Source organism: Molothrus ater, chromosome 9 (assembly GCF_012460135.2).
Source record: "Molothrus ater isolate BHLD 08-10-18 breed brown headed cowbird chromosome 9, BPBGC_Mater_1.1, whole genome shotgun sequence".
NCBI classification, from domain to species: Eukaryota; Metazoa; Chordata; class Aves; order Passeriformes; family Icteridae; genus Molothrus; species Molothrus ater.
Genome location: NC_050486.2, coordinates 11,676,373 through 11,688,784, shown reverse-complemented (window position 1 = coordinate 11,688,784; position 12,412 = coordinate 11,676,373). Strand labels below are relative to the sequence as shown.

The 12,412-nt window shown below is 42.1% G+C and overlaps 1 protein-coding gene across 2 annotated transcripts in view; it reads right to left on the bottom strand.

Annotated features, from left to right (window-relative positions):
- Window positions 1-10,664, bottom strand: part of COL11A1 (collagen type XI alpha 1 chain) — a 125,666-nt gene extending 115,002 nt beyond the window's left edge. For both annotated transcript variants that reach the window (XM_036387659.2, XM_036387660.2), the window contains exon 1: window positions 10,322-10,664. In XM_036387659.2, coding sequence (XP_036243552.1) covers window positions 10,322-10,436 — 115 coding nt within the window. In that variant the 5' untranslated portion in view covers window positions 10,437-10,664. The remainder of the gene's footprint in view (window positions 1-10,321) is intronic.
- Between the last annotated feature and the right edge of the window lie 1,748 nt (window positions 10,665-12,412).

The window sequence follows — 12,412 nt, the reverse complement described above, 5'->3', positions numbered from 1 at the left end:
TACATCTAACAATTACTACCATTGCTCAGTGCGGTATCATCTGGAGTTAAGCAGCAACTGGTGAAAACAGCAGATTCATTTCTGACATGCCCTAACATCACAAATACAAACAACATAATTATTTTAGTTCAGAGGACTTGCTTCCTTCACTTGAGACTTCCTGACATTTGAGCTGGAATCTATAACACAACATGGCTCTGCCTTTCTCTTGGTAGAAACTGTCCATGGAGGAGGTTCCCAAGTACCATAACAATACAAGTTAGGACAGCAGAGAAAGGAGGGGCTGAGAACTGTAAAGGAGGGCAGAAATTGAAGTCTTTTGGACACACAGCATGTGCTCATGACTTATTCACTGTGGGATATCAAGCCTCCCCCCCTTAGGATGACCCCAGTTTTCAGTAAAAATGCTTAGCAATTCCACATCTCCCTATGGGAACCCTTGTAGATGATCACACATCATTAACCTTAGGTAAAAGAATAGTTAATACAAGAAAGGGACAAGTAACATATGCAAGAAAATTTACATTGGAATGTTCATGTCTGGTTCATTACATTTGGATTTATTGAAATGTAGACAGTAATTAAATGAATGGTACTTAATAATATCTTTTTAGTTTATAAAATATATCCTGTCTGTTACTGAGATCATTGTGAACCTAGGACCTTAGTAAAAGGCAATAAAATTCCTTATTTTTCCTTCAGCCACCACCATTGAATTTCTGTACTGTGACAAAGTCTGTCTGGCCCTGCAAAGGTAAACTGCACAGAACCCAAAAAAAGATGAATCAACAATGCATCTAATGGCAGCAAAATCATCTTTGGAATTATACCAGTTGCAATCATTTTGAATAAAAGAGTAAAATATATACATATTATTGCCCTAGCTACAGTAACTTTTAAAGGTTAATTATCTTTATTTTGGTGATTTTTCAATATTGAAAATGTTTTGATCTACAACATGCTTTTTGGAAAGTTTTACTCAAATCAATTTAGTCAGTGACATTACTGTCAGTGTGAGGTTTGTAAATGTTAGGCCATTAACCCACACTGAAAATAGAGCCAGGTTTCTAACCTAGGTACAGCTGTATTAAGAAGCAGTTTGTGTGCCAATTCCATGAGTGACTGCAATTCCACACTGGTGTGGATCTCACATGGTATTTCATGTCTTACTCAGATCTGAAGAGGTCAAACATTTAAGTGATCTTATCCCAGTTTTATGCAGTGGTCCTCAGTAGACTTTGAATACATATAGACTGAAAATCTATTATTCACTGAATAGAGAACTTTTGAATGACTTTTATTATTCCTTAAAAGATGACCATGGAAGTCAGAATGGGCCTGTCTAAAGGTCCAACACCTTAAATTTTCTTCTATTTAACATGGAACATGCTGCAAACCACTTACAAGCTGCAGTGGGAATGGAGCCCCGAACCTTTACAGATAGGGTGTACCAAGGTTGACATCTTTTCTCTTGCTATAAACTACACAGCAAAGCACTTTTGAACTGCAGATGGAGGTGCTGGTGCCTAAGGACCTGACAGTTCAGTTACTGAAGATAGGGTAAAATCATATTGAATATAGGAAACCATCATCTGCATTCTCAGAGGAAAGGACTTCACCATCATGCCTCAGAGTGGAACCCTCCAGGACTGACAGGAAAGTGACTGTGGTGGCAATGTCTGGCAACAAAATTCATTCCCATCAGAAATTGTTCAGGGGATGACTCATTTAGACTAAAATATATTTATTTCTGTCCAATTACCTAATAAAGCAAAGAAGTTGAAATCCTATTATATTTAGATTTTGGTCTGTTAACTCCTGGTTGTTAGTCTCTTAATTTTATGAGAAAGCACAGGCACAATGATCCTTCCCTACTTAAAAGATGTGTTTACTTACATAATTTACTAGATGCTTCCAGACTGCCTGCTGGGGGACATACTTTGAATGCAAACAATAGCAAAACCCAAAGGGGGAAAAAAAGAGGCAGTATTCTTTACTACACAGATATACCTTAGCAAACTGAGGGTGCAAACTCTGTGTTTGCTATACTGTTAATACTTAAAATAACTTTGCCTTTCCTTCTTTTTGATACAGTAAAAAGTATTTTAAACAGTATTATATGTTTTTCTGATAGAATAAACAGATAACTTCTTGAGTTCCCATAATTCTTCAGTAATGATTTTTTTTAATTGACGTGAAAATGACAATTTACGAGTGCTCACTCCACAAAGAGCCTTTAACAGTTATAATCAATAACTCCTAATAAGGGAGACACAACCCTGGAGTAGAAAAGAGCTTAAATTTCCCCAGTACAAAGAATTACATGAGAAATTTAGGAAGACTAATGTTTCTAAGTTACTATTATTTTACTTCATATTTTTCCATGGAAATAGGCTTCATTCTGCCAGTAATCTTTTCCAATGGAACCACTGCAAAAACTAAAACTTAAAGAGCCTTGAAACGTTAATCTTCAGCTCTAAATGGAGTGTTTTCTCAAAGTTTAGTCCAGTTTTATGTCACTGTAACAGATCATTTAAAATCTACAAGCTGTGATAGCCTGGTAGGCTAAAATGTGTGTATTTGGTGAGTACTAATGAAGGGACTCCTTATATTTGTGGGCAAGATTTTCAAAAGAGGCCAACTCTAGTTGGATTTCTAGGTATATATTTAAGGACCTAAGTAGAAGGTACTGACTGCACCAGAGGTTTTGAAACCATCCTACCTATTAAAGACATAATAACCTATTGTTGTTTAGTTTATTTACTTTTCTTAAAACTTTGAATCTTTATAACTTTTAGAGCTCATTTTAAGGACATTCCATGTATTCTATAGGTGAAGATAAACACTTCTATGATGGAAGTTTCTAACTGACACTCATTAAATGGTCCAAGACCTAATGAATGTCAGAGGTCTTCATCTCTTTTTTAACAGCAGCATTACAATCTGACTTTTAGGATACAAAACAAGATCCATCAATTACCAGAAAACTATACCATTTCTAATGTGGTAAGAATATTTCTGTTCTTATTTTTACTCTTGGACACTTTTACTTATTGTGAGCAGTTATTATGCTGGGTATCCTTTAAAAACAGAAATACATATGATTATCTACACTTATTATTTTAATGTGTTTTTCATCTGTTAGGTATTCATACAGAACATCCAAAAGCAGGAATTGAAAAGCATGTTAAGCCCAACAGCTTCACTGAGCTTTGCAGCTCCTACAAAGGACTCTATTCCTTCCCACTGCAGGGTCTAGTCTCTGCAGTTCAGCCATAGGTGTCTAAGCACCAGGAAAGGATCAGGCACTCTTCTGTCCTCACCATTTCCTACAGGCCAGCTCTGGGCAGAGCTGCCCTTCTCACAGGCTTTTGGGCTTGGCAGTCTGAGAACTGCCAGCCTCCCACCTCTGCTGAGAGCCCAGCCCTGTAACAGAACTGCTCTGGGAACCAGCATCAAAGCATTGGTTCTGCAGTGCCCTTTGGGAAGGTTCCAACACTTTTCATAGATAGACTTTATACAGCTGGATAAAACCAACTCTCAGTTTTATGGGCTGCAAAAGTGACTTACAGAGCATCTTCAAGGTACAAAAAAGGAACCAATTGAGTTGCCTAATTACACAGTGCTCCTGAAAATTAAGTGGGTTTTTTTCCCTAGGAATCTGAATGGAAATCTATGAGATTAACTGAATATATGTTGAAGATATGTACTTCTAGGTACATACTTCAAGGTTGTTTTACCTGTTAAGAATTTTCCTAGATGAATTTCCTAGATTAATTATGTTATTGGAATCTTGACTGGTGACAGTTTTAGAAATAGGTGTTATTGCAGTGCTTTCATATTTAATGCTTACAAGAACTAGAGATTATCCAGATGCATACAGGAATGCTTTAAATAGCCTAGGACTGACTATTTCACCCACAAAGGCTTCTGTGAAACTGCTCAGAAATGGCTACTTGTGTTTCCACACCAGTTATTTGGAATTTTTTCATTGACTTCCTATGCTGAAAAGTCTATTAAATACATTTTAGTATTTTAAAGGCTATGCAGACAGTCTAGGCATGTACAGGAGGCAATTTTGATACTCATCAACTATGAACTACATCTCACTTTACAGACCAACCTACAATATGCATACAGTACAAACCAAAACCCAAAAAAACAAAATCCCCCACCACTTACATCCTATACTGAAACCAGTGGAAAACTTGTTTAGGTACAACTTCACATTCAGATCTTTAGCAAAATTAGCTTGTAGGCTGATTTATTTACTGGACATATTCAGAAAAAAAATATTTTAAGTTTTCATTACATTGCATAATTCTGAAGAGGAACCTAGATTTTGAGGCTTTTTATCATAATGTAAGTCACTACAAAGCATGACTTTTGTGTTGTTCAGAACTCTCTTGAGACTGGATAGATTGTGCTTTTATGACTTGTTTAGCAGCATTGACTGCCAGCAAGCACTAATAACCTGATGGTGATTTCATAAAAGGTTTCACTTGCTGCCCCCAGAAGATTTGGCTTGTCCATAATCTGTGCAGACCTGTATTGACCCATTATTTTAAACTACTTTAACATCTGTCCCACGCTTCTATGGACTTTTTCTTATTTTGCACCACAAATCTTTTAGGACTGCATTCGAAGTGTCCAACTGTATTGAGGCCTCTGCTGAATATTCAAAAAGTTCTTTTTGCACAGACTGCAGACACAGTAGTTTCAGCTGTGAACATCAGCAAAACAAGTATTACATTCTTGAGTATCCTGTTTCTATTACCATATAAAAAAGAGAGACAGTCTAAAAATGGTCTGTGCTACAGAAAGACACAAGGCATTCCCTCAGCAATTAAACATGAAAGAAACTGAGTCCACTTAAAAGTTTTGTCATCAAGGTATTTTTTGAGAAATAATTCAAGTAAGTGTTCAAAATATCTTCCAATTAATGGGAGTTTTCAAATATGGAACATTTGAACATTTTTCAGCTTTAAGCATACAATACAGCCAAGGACAAGACTTACAAATTATGCCATTTAACATAATCCTATTTAATTTGATAGAGAAACAACTTGTGCAACTAAAGTCTTTCATCATATTTTCCCTGATGTCAAAGGTATCATCTCTCTTGTGAGAGCAATGCAAGGAAATCAGATTCAATTCTGTATCCTACCAATATTAGCAGGAATTCCTCTTAAGCAGACACCAAGGTTGTAAAGTCTTGAACTATCGATAAACTGCGAATGTTTGGTAATCTATCAGATTATTGTGATAATTTGAGTAAGGTAAGGTACACAGGTAAGGGACAGAGTAGGTAGCACTTAGTCTACTTTAAAAATGTGACCATAATTTGATTCAGTACTACATTAATTTCTATTATGGAGAAAGCTTAGCTGCCAGTGACATTATTTATAGCAGGATCAGGATCTAAACTGGTTTTTTATTCATCTTTTATAATACATCTTTCAATTTGGTTTGCAGCAAACACTCTGGTTCTATAATATGAGCTCTGCCAAATACCTTCTATTTCACACACCGTGTACATTAACACTTGGACTTGCAGTGAAGTCCCAGACCTGAAATTCACAAAGGTTTTTACAGTCCCTTATGTGTGCTAATGTGCTAAAAGGAATTTAAGTTCTGCCAGATTCTACTACTATTGTAATAACCAGGTCAACAATTAATCCTTACATTTACAGTCTGTAAACTTGGTATTTAATACTGAGTAGAACAGTTATAAGCCCTTGCAACAGGCATGTGTGTTAACCTAATTCCTTTTAAGCCACTGTTCTCTATTGTGTCCATCCAGAGGGGAAATCTCTATCACTGCATGAGACTTCACATTCTTAGAACATTAAAGATTTCTTCCAAGCTCTGCTTAATTTATTCTCCCCTATTATCAACAAATACTCAGAACAATGATAAATTAACCAATGCTAGGAAGATTTCTTCTGAAAAGAAGCAGAACGCTCTACAGAGAAAAGAAAAGCAACTTCTTAATCTTGCTGGCAGATGGAAACCCTACTGTTCACCACTGTACAAAACAAATCCGGGAAAGACATAATTGCTCCAGTGTGTTTTAGGTATAACCTCAGCAGTTATGTCATGGCTCCTTTAGTAAGCTGCAACTCTGTCAGAATTAAGGGTTCTCTTTGGGGGAGATCAAGAAACTTTGGCTGTGACATTTGTAAAAGTAAGTATGACAACTTTTTTCCTACATTTTATATCAGCAGCAGACACCAATTTTACTAACAATTAGGAGCTTTGGGGGTGGGTTGTTTTTGATGGGTTTTTTTTAAGTAATCAGAACAAAAGATGGCACCAGGAAAGTTTTTATATCAAAGATTTTTTACTATTGTCATTTCAATTATAGGTACTAGGGAAGAGATTCTTTCAAGCCAAACCCACTGAGTATTTGTGTACCTATATACAGTTAAAGTTGTTAAGATGGACATCAAACTGAAGTTGAAAAACTTCTTTCCTGCAGAGGTAGGAAAGAGTCATAGTTTCCTGCAGCCTGAATCCTTTCTTGGATCCATGTGAGGTCTCCTAAATTTAATGCAAAGACACACATTCTAGAGAATTAACAACACATACCAGTCATTTTTTTTTGTGCCTGATGTCTGCAGTTGAAGTTGAAATAATTATTTTACCTTAGAAACAATTAAAAAATCAAAACTACATAGCAAAAGAAACATGGACATGCAGGTGTCTCTTGCACTGTTCTGGGAAGATTGGACCATTTCACCTGCTGATCCTTGGGACTCAGAAAAACTTCAGCTAGGATCACTAGCTGCACCTAGTGAAATCACTCTTTGATTTATTCATTTTTGCTAACTTTGGGAATGGCAATCTGAGAAACGCACACAAATTATCACACAAGACACTCTTTTTTAATCTTAAAAGTTATTTGATCAGTTAAAATCAAAAATACTTTACATCACAAATAGTTCTGAGAAGAAATTAATACTTTTCTAGTTTAAAGCACCGTTTTGTACAGGTTTGGACTAGCTGAGTACATTCAAGAGTTTTCATTCAACAAACAGATCCATATCTTCCTTACTAAGCAAATACAAATAAGTAGCAGTGTTAAGTGTGCATCCACTAAGAAAACTCTCCTTTTGCCATCACTAATTGGCCCAGTTCTGCATTCCTTCTGCACCTAGAACTCCCACTACTTTCCAAGCCTGTGTGTGGGAAGCACAAGGAACCTTTATATTTCCTAAGATGACAGCAAGAAGTATCTATTTATTTTAGAAACAAATCTGCTCATCGCTTACACAGAAGGTCCATAGTTTTCTATATATAGGTTCATAGCCTCATTTTCAGTAAGGCTTCTTAAATCTTTTTTTTTTCCACACAGATTAAGAGCTAAATTTCCATTTGCTTGGAAAAGCTTATAAATAATAAAAAGGCTGATTTTTCATTTCTTGCCCATGAAATTTAAATCAGCATCACAATAGTGCATTGATGTCAAGCCCTAACAAAAATTTATAGTGTTGAAGCCATGCCACTTTGACTAAATGAGTTTATTCATTCCAAACACATTACCAACAGCTTTAGTATTAAAGGTGAGGAAGGGGAAAGGAAATCAAAGGATGTCTTTAAAAATAGTGAATTTTGTTTACTTTAGCCAAGTCATAAAGCAAAAACATTTTCTGAAAAGAGCTACTTAAGAGCTGGTGGGCACTGAGCTGACCAAATATGAGTCACTGCTTTTCCCATGCAGTTGATTCTCACTTCTGTAACTTTTTCTGTGTAAAGAAGAAATAACTCAAGAGCCCAAACACTGCTTTGCACACCATTTCTTGCAAGTATGAAAGACGCCTCATACTTCCCCATGGTTTTGGGTTTTTGGTTTTTTTTTTTTGTTAAATAAAGAAACTTCAAAAAAAGTCAAGAATTTTAGGAATCTGTTGAGGTTTGTCTACAAGGAATGGCTTCTGTTGTCTTTAAAAAGTCACTGCTACATGATTAACACTTTATATGAATACACCATGTAATTTTCTTTTCAGAGAGATGGTTTATGAAAAGAATATTGAAGAGCAGAAGATTTAACAGAGTTTAACAGAGCAACTCATATTTTGCCCAGCATTCATATTTTACCCAGCATTTTTATTTAGTCATATTGTTTACCTGCCATTTATGCTATTTTATTTAATTCCTTGGGATTTTCCCTCTCCAATTTTCAAATATCAATCATTATGTCCTATGTTACCTTTTAACTACTTTAAATAAGATTAGAATGCGTAACAGATGATTCAGAAATAAGTCCCTTGTACACTGTTGGAGAAATTAGGTCAAATTCTAGTCCCTCTGTAGTCAATGGAAAAACTCTGACTGACTTCAATAACAGATCAAGCCCTTAACACACAGCTCCCTGTAGTTCCTAAGCAAATAGCACACTGTATCTCAGAAAAGGTCAAGAACTAAGTTCTTTTCTGAATGCTTCTACAAAGAATAAGAAGCCTGTAGTCCTATGTTTCTGAAATGTCCTTTATCCAGAAGACTAGAAGAATATCAATATAGCCTTTTAGTTTTGAATAAAGTTACCACAACCAAATTAGTCTGCCTAATGTTGCTGAATACAGTCCAGTAAGTGTCAGTTCTGTAGATTTCAGTGTAAGTTCTGTTGATTTTTCCTGTGCTGTTTGGGTTTAGATTTTAACTTGTCATTTCCATCCAACCCATTATGTAAACATAGTCTACATAAATCGGACTTAATTTAGTCAGTTCTACCGTGAAAAGTGGCATAAGAAATCGATCATGCCTTTGAGGACGGTATTCTTCTTGGAGAAATTTAGTTTCCACAGGGTAACGAGTAGCCGAATTCTTGAAGCACTGCGAGGTTAATTCACCCTGGTGTAACTCCAGCGAGTCCGTGGAATTGCAAGAGGGATGAAATCTGACCCCTCCAGTCCCTGTCAGAAACAGGGGCCAGCAGGGGGCAGGAGCCCTGATTGATCTGACACCGTCAAAGTTGTGCCCAGGTACAAAGGCTTGAATGGAAACTGATCGCCTTTCCCTGCTCCCTCTAGGACGCCTGTTGATTCTGGATTCAGATCGAGAAATTCCTCGTTAAAATAATAAATACATTAAAAATTAAACCTTTCATTTCGGAGAGTTAAGCCCCTTCATTGATGTAAGACCCACAGAAAAATAAAAACTTCAGTCCTAGCCAGACTGGCCTCCAGATGCGCCTGCGGGCTCCGGTGGGAGGGAGGAAGGAAAGGAGGAAGAGGCAGCGTTTTCACTCCCGGTAGGAGAGGAGAACTCTCCCGCCACCGGAGACTCCGCACTGCAGCACAGCGAACTGCGAGCACAGCCCAGAAAACCCAGCTGGGCTGGCTGGAGCGGGGAGCCCGGGGAGAGCGGTGCGGACGGGAGAAGTGCGCAGAAGGCGAGGGGCGGTGCGGGGGAGGGGGCGGCGATTCCTTTCTGCTGAGGCTGCTCCTGGCTCGTGTTCCCCCTGCAACCCCCCCGGGCCGCACCCTGCCCACCAGGTCCACGGACACCTAAGGGACCATCGGTAGCCCGGGCAGGCTGCAGAGCTGGGAGGGGGCTGGGGACGGTGCCCCAGCGCTGACACCGCCCGCGGGGAGCCCAGCGATCCTCGGGCTGAGCCCCCCGAGCCCCCCCGGGCATCTCCGGGCTCGGCACCGCTCGCACCACCTGCGGGGCGCCGCTGCCCCGGGAGCTGCTCTCCGCAGCGGCTGGCAAAGGGCCCCTGCGAGTGTATTTTCTACTCCGCTTGCGCCCTAGAAAACTTTCTGACCACTAAAACCCGTTGCAAAAGAAAAAATAAAAGCGAGGAAAACGAAGAAAGAGAGCAGAGAGCCTCCACCCCCAACTTTCCCTTTCCTTGCTCCTCCGAGGAGAAGGCGGTCAATTTCTCTGACTTGTCGGTCAGTTTCAGTCACAATCTGGTGAACTTCAGCAGCTCAACAAAACAAAGTTGGACGCACACTCCACAAAACTAGAGTCTAGTGCTGAAAGAGGATAAGTCTCTCTGTGCAACAAGTATTTCTTTCATTTTCCCACCCTGCCGGTACATCTCCTTTACCTCATTAAAAACACATCCAAAGTTTAAGGCTGACCGAGAGCCGTCCCTCCGCGGCACCTGGGAGAGACGTCCTAGCCCGCGCTGCCGGGGGCTCCCCGCGGGTCTCCGCGCCCGGAGCCGGCTGCAGGAGCGCTCTCGCCTCCCCAGCAGCGGGAGCCGCTCTGACAGGTTTCCTCTGGAACGCGGCCTCAGCCGTGCCCGGGGTCTTTTCCCCGAGGAGGTGACAGAGGCGGCTGGGCTCCCGGCTCCCCTTTGCTTTCTTACCTCCTCTGACCTCTGCAGCCCGAAGAAGGAAAGCGAAGGTGATGAGCACGGTTACAGCCGAGTCCCAGGGCCACCTTCTCGTTTTCCACCTTGTGAACCATCTCTGCATCTCCATGCTGGGCACCCACAAGTGTGAATTAAACGCGGGCGCCTTCAGTTTATACCTGCTCCGTCCTTTCCACTATATTCCCAGAGATGACTTCTCCTATAGAGCCATACGTGCTAAACGGAGAGAAGGTTTTCTCTCTCACCCCTCTCCCGCTCTGCCCGGCCTTGCACAGGCCCCTCCGACCCGTCCTCCCCGGTGCCCTGCCTTCAGACTGAGGGGAGATGAGGGGCTTTAATCAAAATGCAAAGAGCTCCGCATCCCCCTAAAGGCTTCATCCCGTCAGAGGGCTGGGCGAGCGGCTCCCAGGGCCACCCCTGGAGCCCGACTGACACGCCAGCCGCCGGGCGGAGGCCAATCGCGGGGCTCCCCCAGCCTCCCACAGCACCGCCCTCCGCCTCAGCGGCGGCACACCGGCCGCTCCGCGGGCACCGCCGGCCCCCGCGGCGGCAGAGAGCGGCCCTCCCGAAGGCGCTCGGGGAGGCAGAAGGCGCGGCAGGAGCGAGCCGGGCCGGGGCCGGGGTGTCCCCTCACCGGGTCACCGCCGCCCCCCGCCCGCTCCCGCTCCGCTCGCGCGGGCCCCCTCGCCCCGAGCATGCGCATCGGCGGCCGCGGCGCCCCGCGGAGCGAGGGCGGGGGAGCGGAGTGGGGACGGGCAGGGGGGCGACACTGGGGACAAGCGGGGGAGGGGGACGCCGGCAGGGGAGGGAGCGAGGCAGGGCGAGATTGAGGAGAGGAATGTGTGGGAGAGGAGCCGGGGCGCTGAGGTGAAGCGTTTGCGGGGTGGCCCTTCGGACTCCCCGAAACCGCCGGCTGGCCTTGGTGCGGTGGCACGTTCGGACCCGTTTCCCCCACACCCCAACCAGGCTCAACTTGTTCGCACACACCCTTGAGGGGACCGCCGGGGGCTTCGCTCTAAGGCGGCTGTAAGAAAGGAGGGAGCGGGGTGGTGAAGAAAAAGCCCGCCACCGAACATTGCCATTCCCCGCCTCAGCACATCCTGCAGCCCGGAGAGCCAGGTGTCCGCTCCTGGCCGGGAAACCTCCCGCTCACACTCCCGTCCTGTGCAGCCATCGGTAACACGGACCGGCCCGTAGGCTGAAACCTCTGGCAGAGCTTACTTGTGCAACAGGTCCAGCCGAAACCCTCGGCTGGGATCAGGGTCTGCCCCGGCTTCTCTGGAAAACGAGAGAAAACCATGGTCACGTTTTGGTGGAAATGTATATAATTTTTTTTTTTAAACCTACCTTCATTGAGATCTTTAATGCCTTACAGCAATTACTAAATACATAGTTTCCAATAAAATACATGTCTCTGTGTCAAATTATACTTCAGAAATTTTTTGTCCTTTCATAAAATATCTTACATTTTCCTGCACTCCATTAATATACCTAGCTCTTTCTGTCCTTGGTTTCCTGAAACTGTTGAGATCATTGTCATTGGATTTGCATTTAAGGGGACTGAGGTGCATAGCACTGTTGCGTCTGAGCTCTCTTTAAGTGCTGTGCTTTGGGTGCCATTCAGTGAAGAGACACTCAAGGTTATTCTGGCACATCAGGTAATCATCCAGAGTACAGCTGTCGTGCACCCAAATGCCATATGTACCGACCTTTCTGTACCACAACTTACACACAGAATCATTAAAGTTGGAAAAGACCTCTAAGATCACCAGCCATTTAACCCAATAGCACCACGTCCACCATTGAACCATCTCCCCAGTGATGGTGTTCTACCCCCAGCTGCCTATGGAATATTTCATCCTGTCTTACAATTATCTCTCTCACATCTTAACTGCATACAAGTTTCCCAAAAGTCAGTACTATTATTGTTTCTCTGCTGGTCTGTGTAGTTCTCAGTCACTAGATGCTTTGTAGAACAGACCAGATTAACTTGTTGTTTTGGCCTTCTTCCTTACAATATCAGTAAGTAGTCCCAATGGCAATTTATTATTTTTACTCAATACTTTGTTGTGGGAAAATCTCATA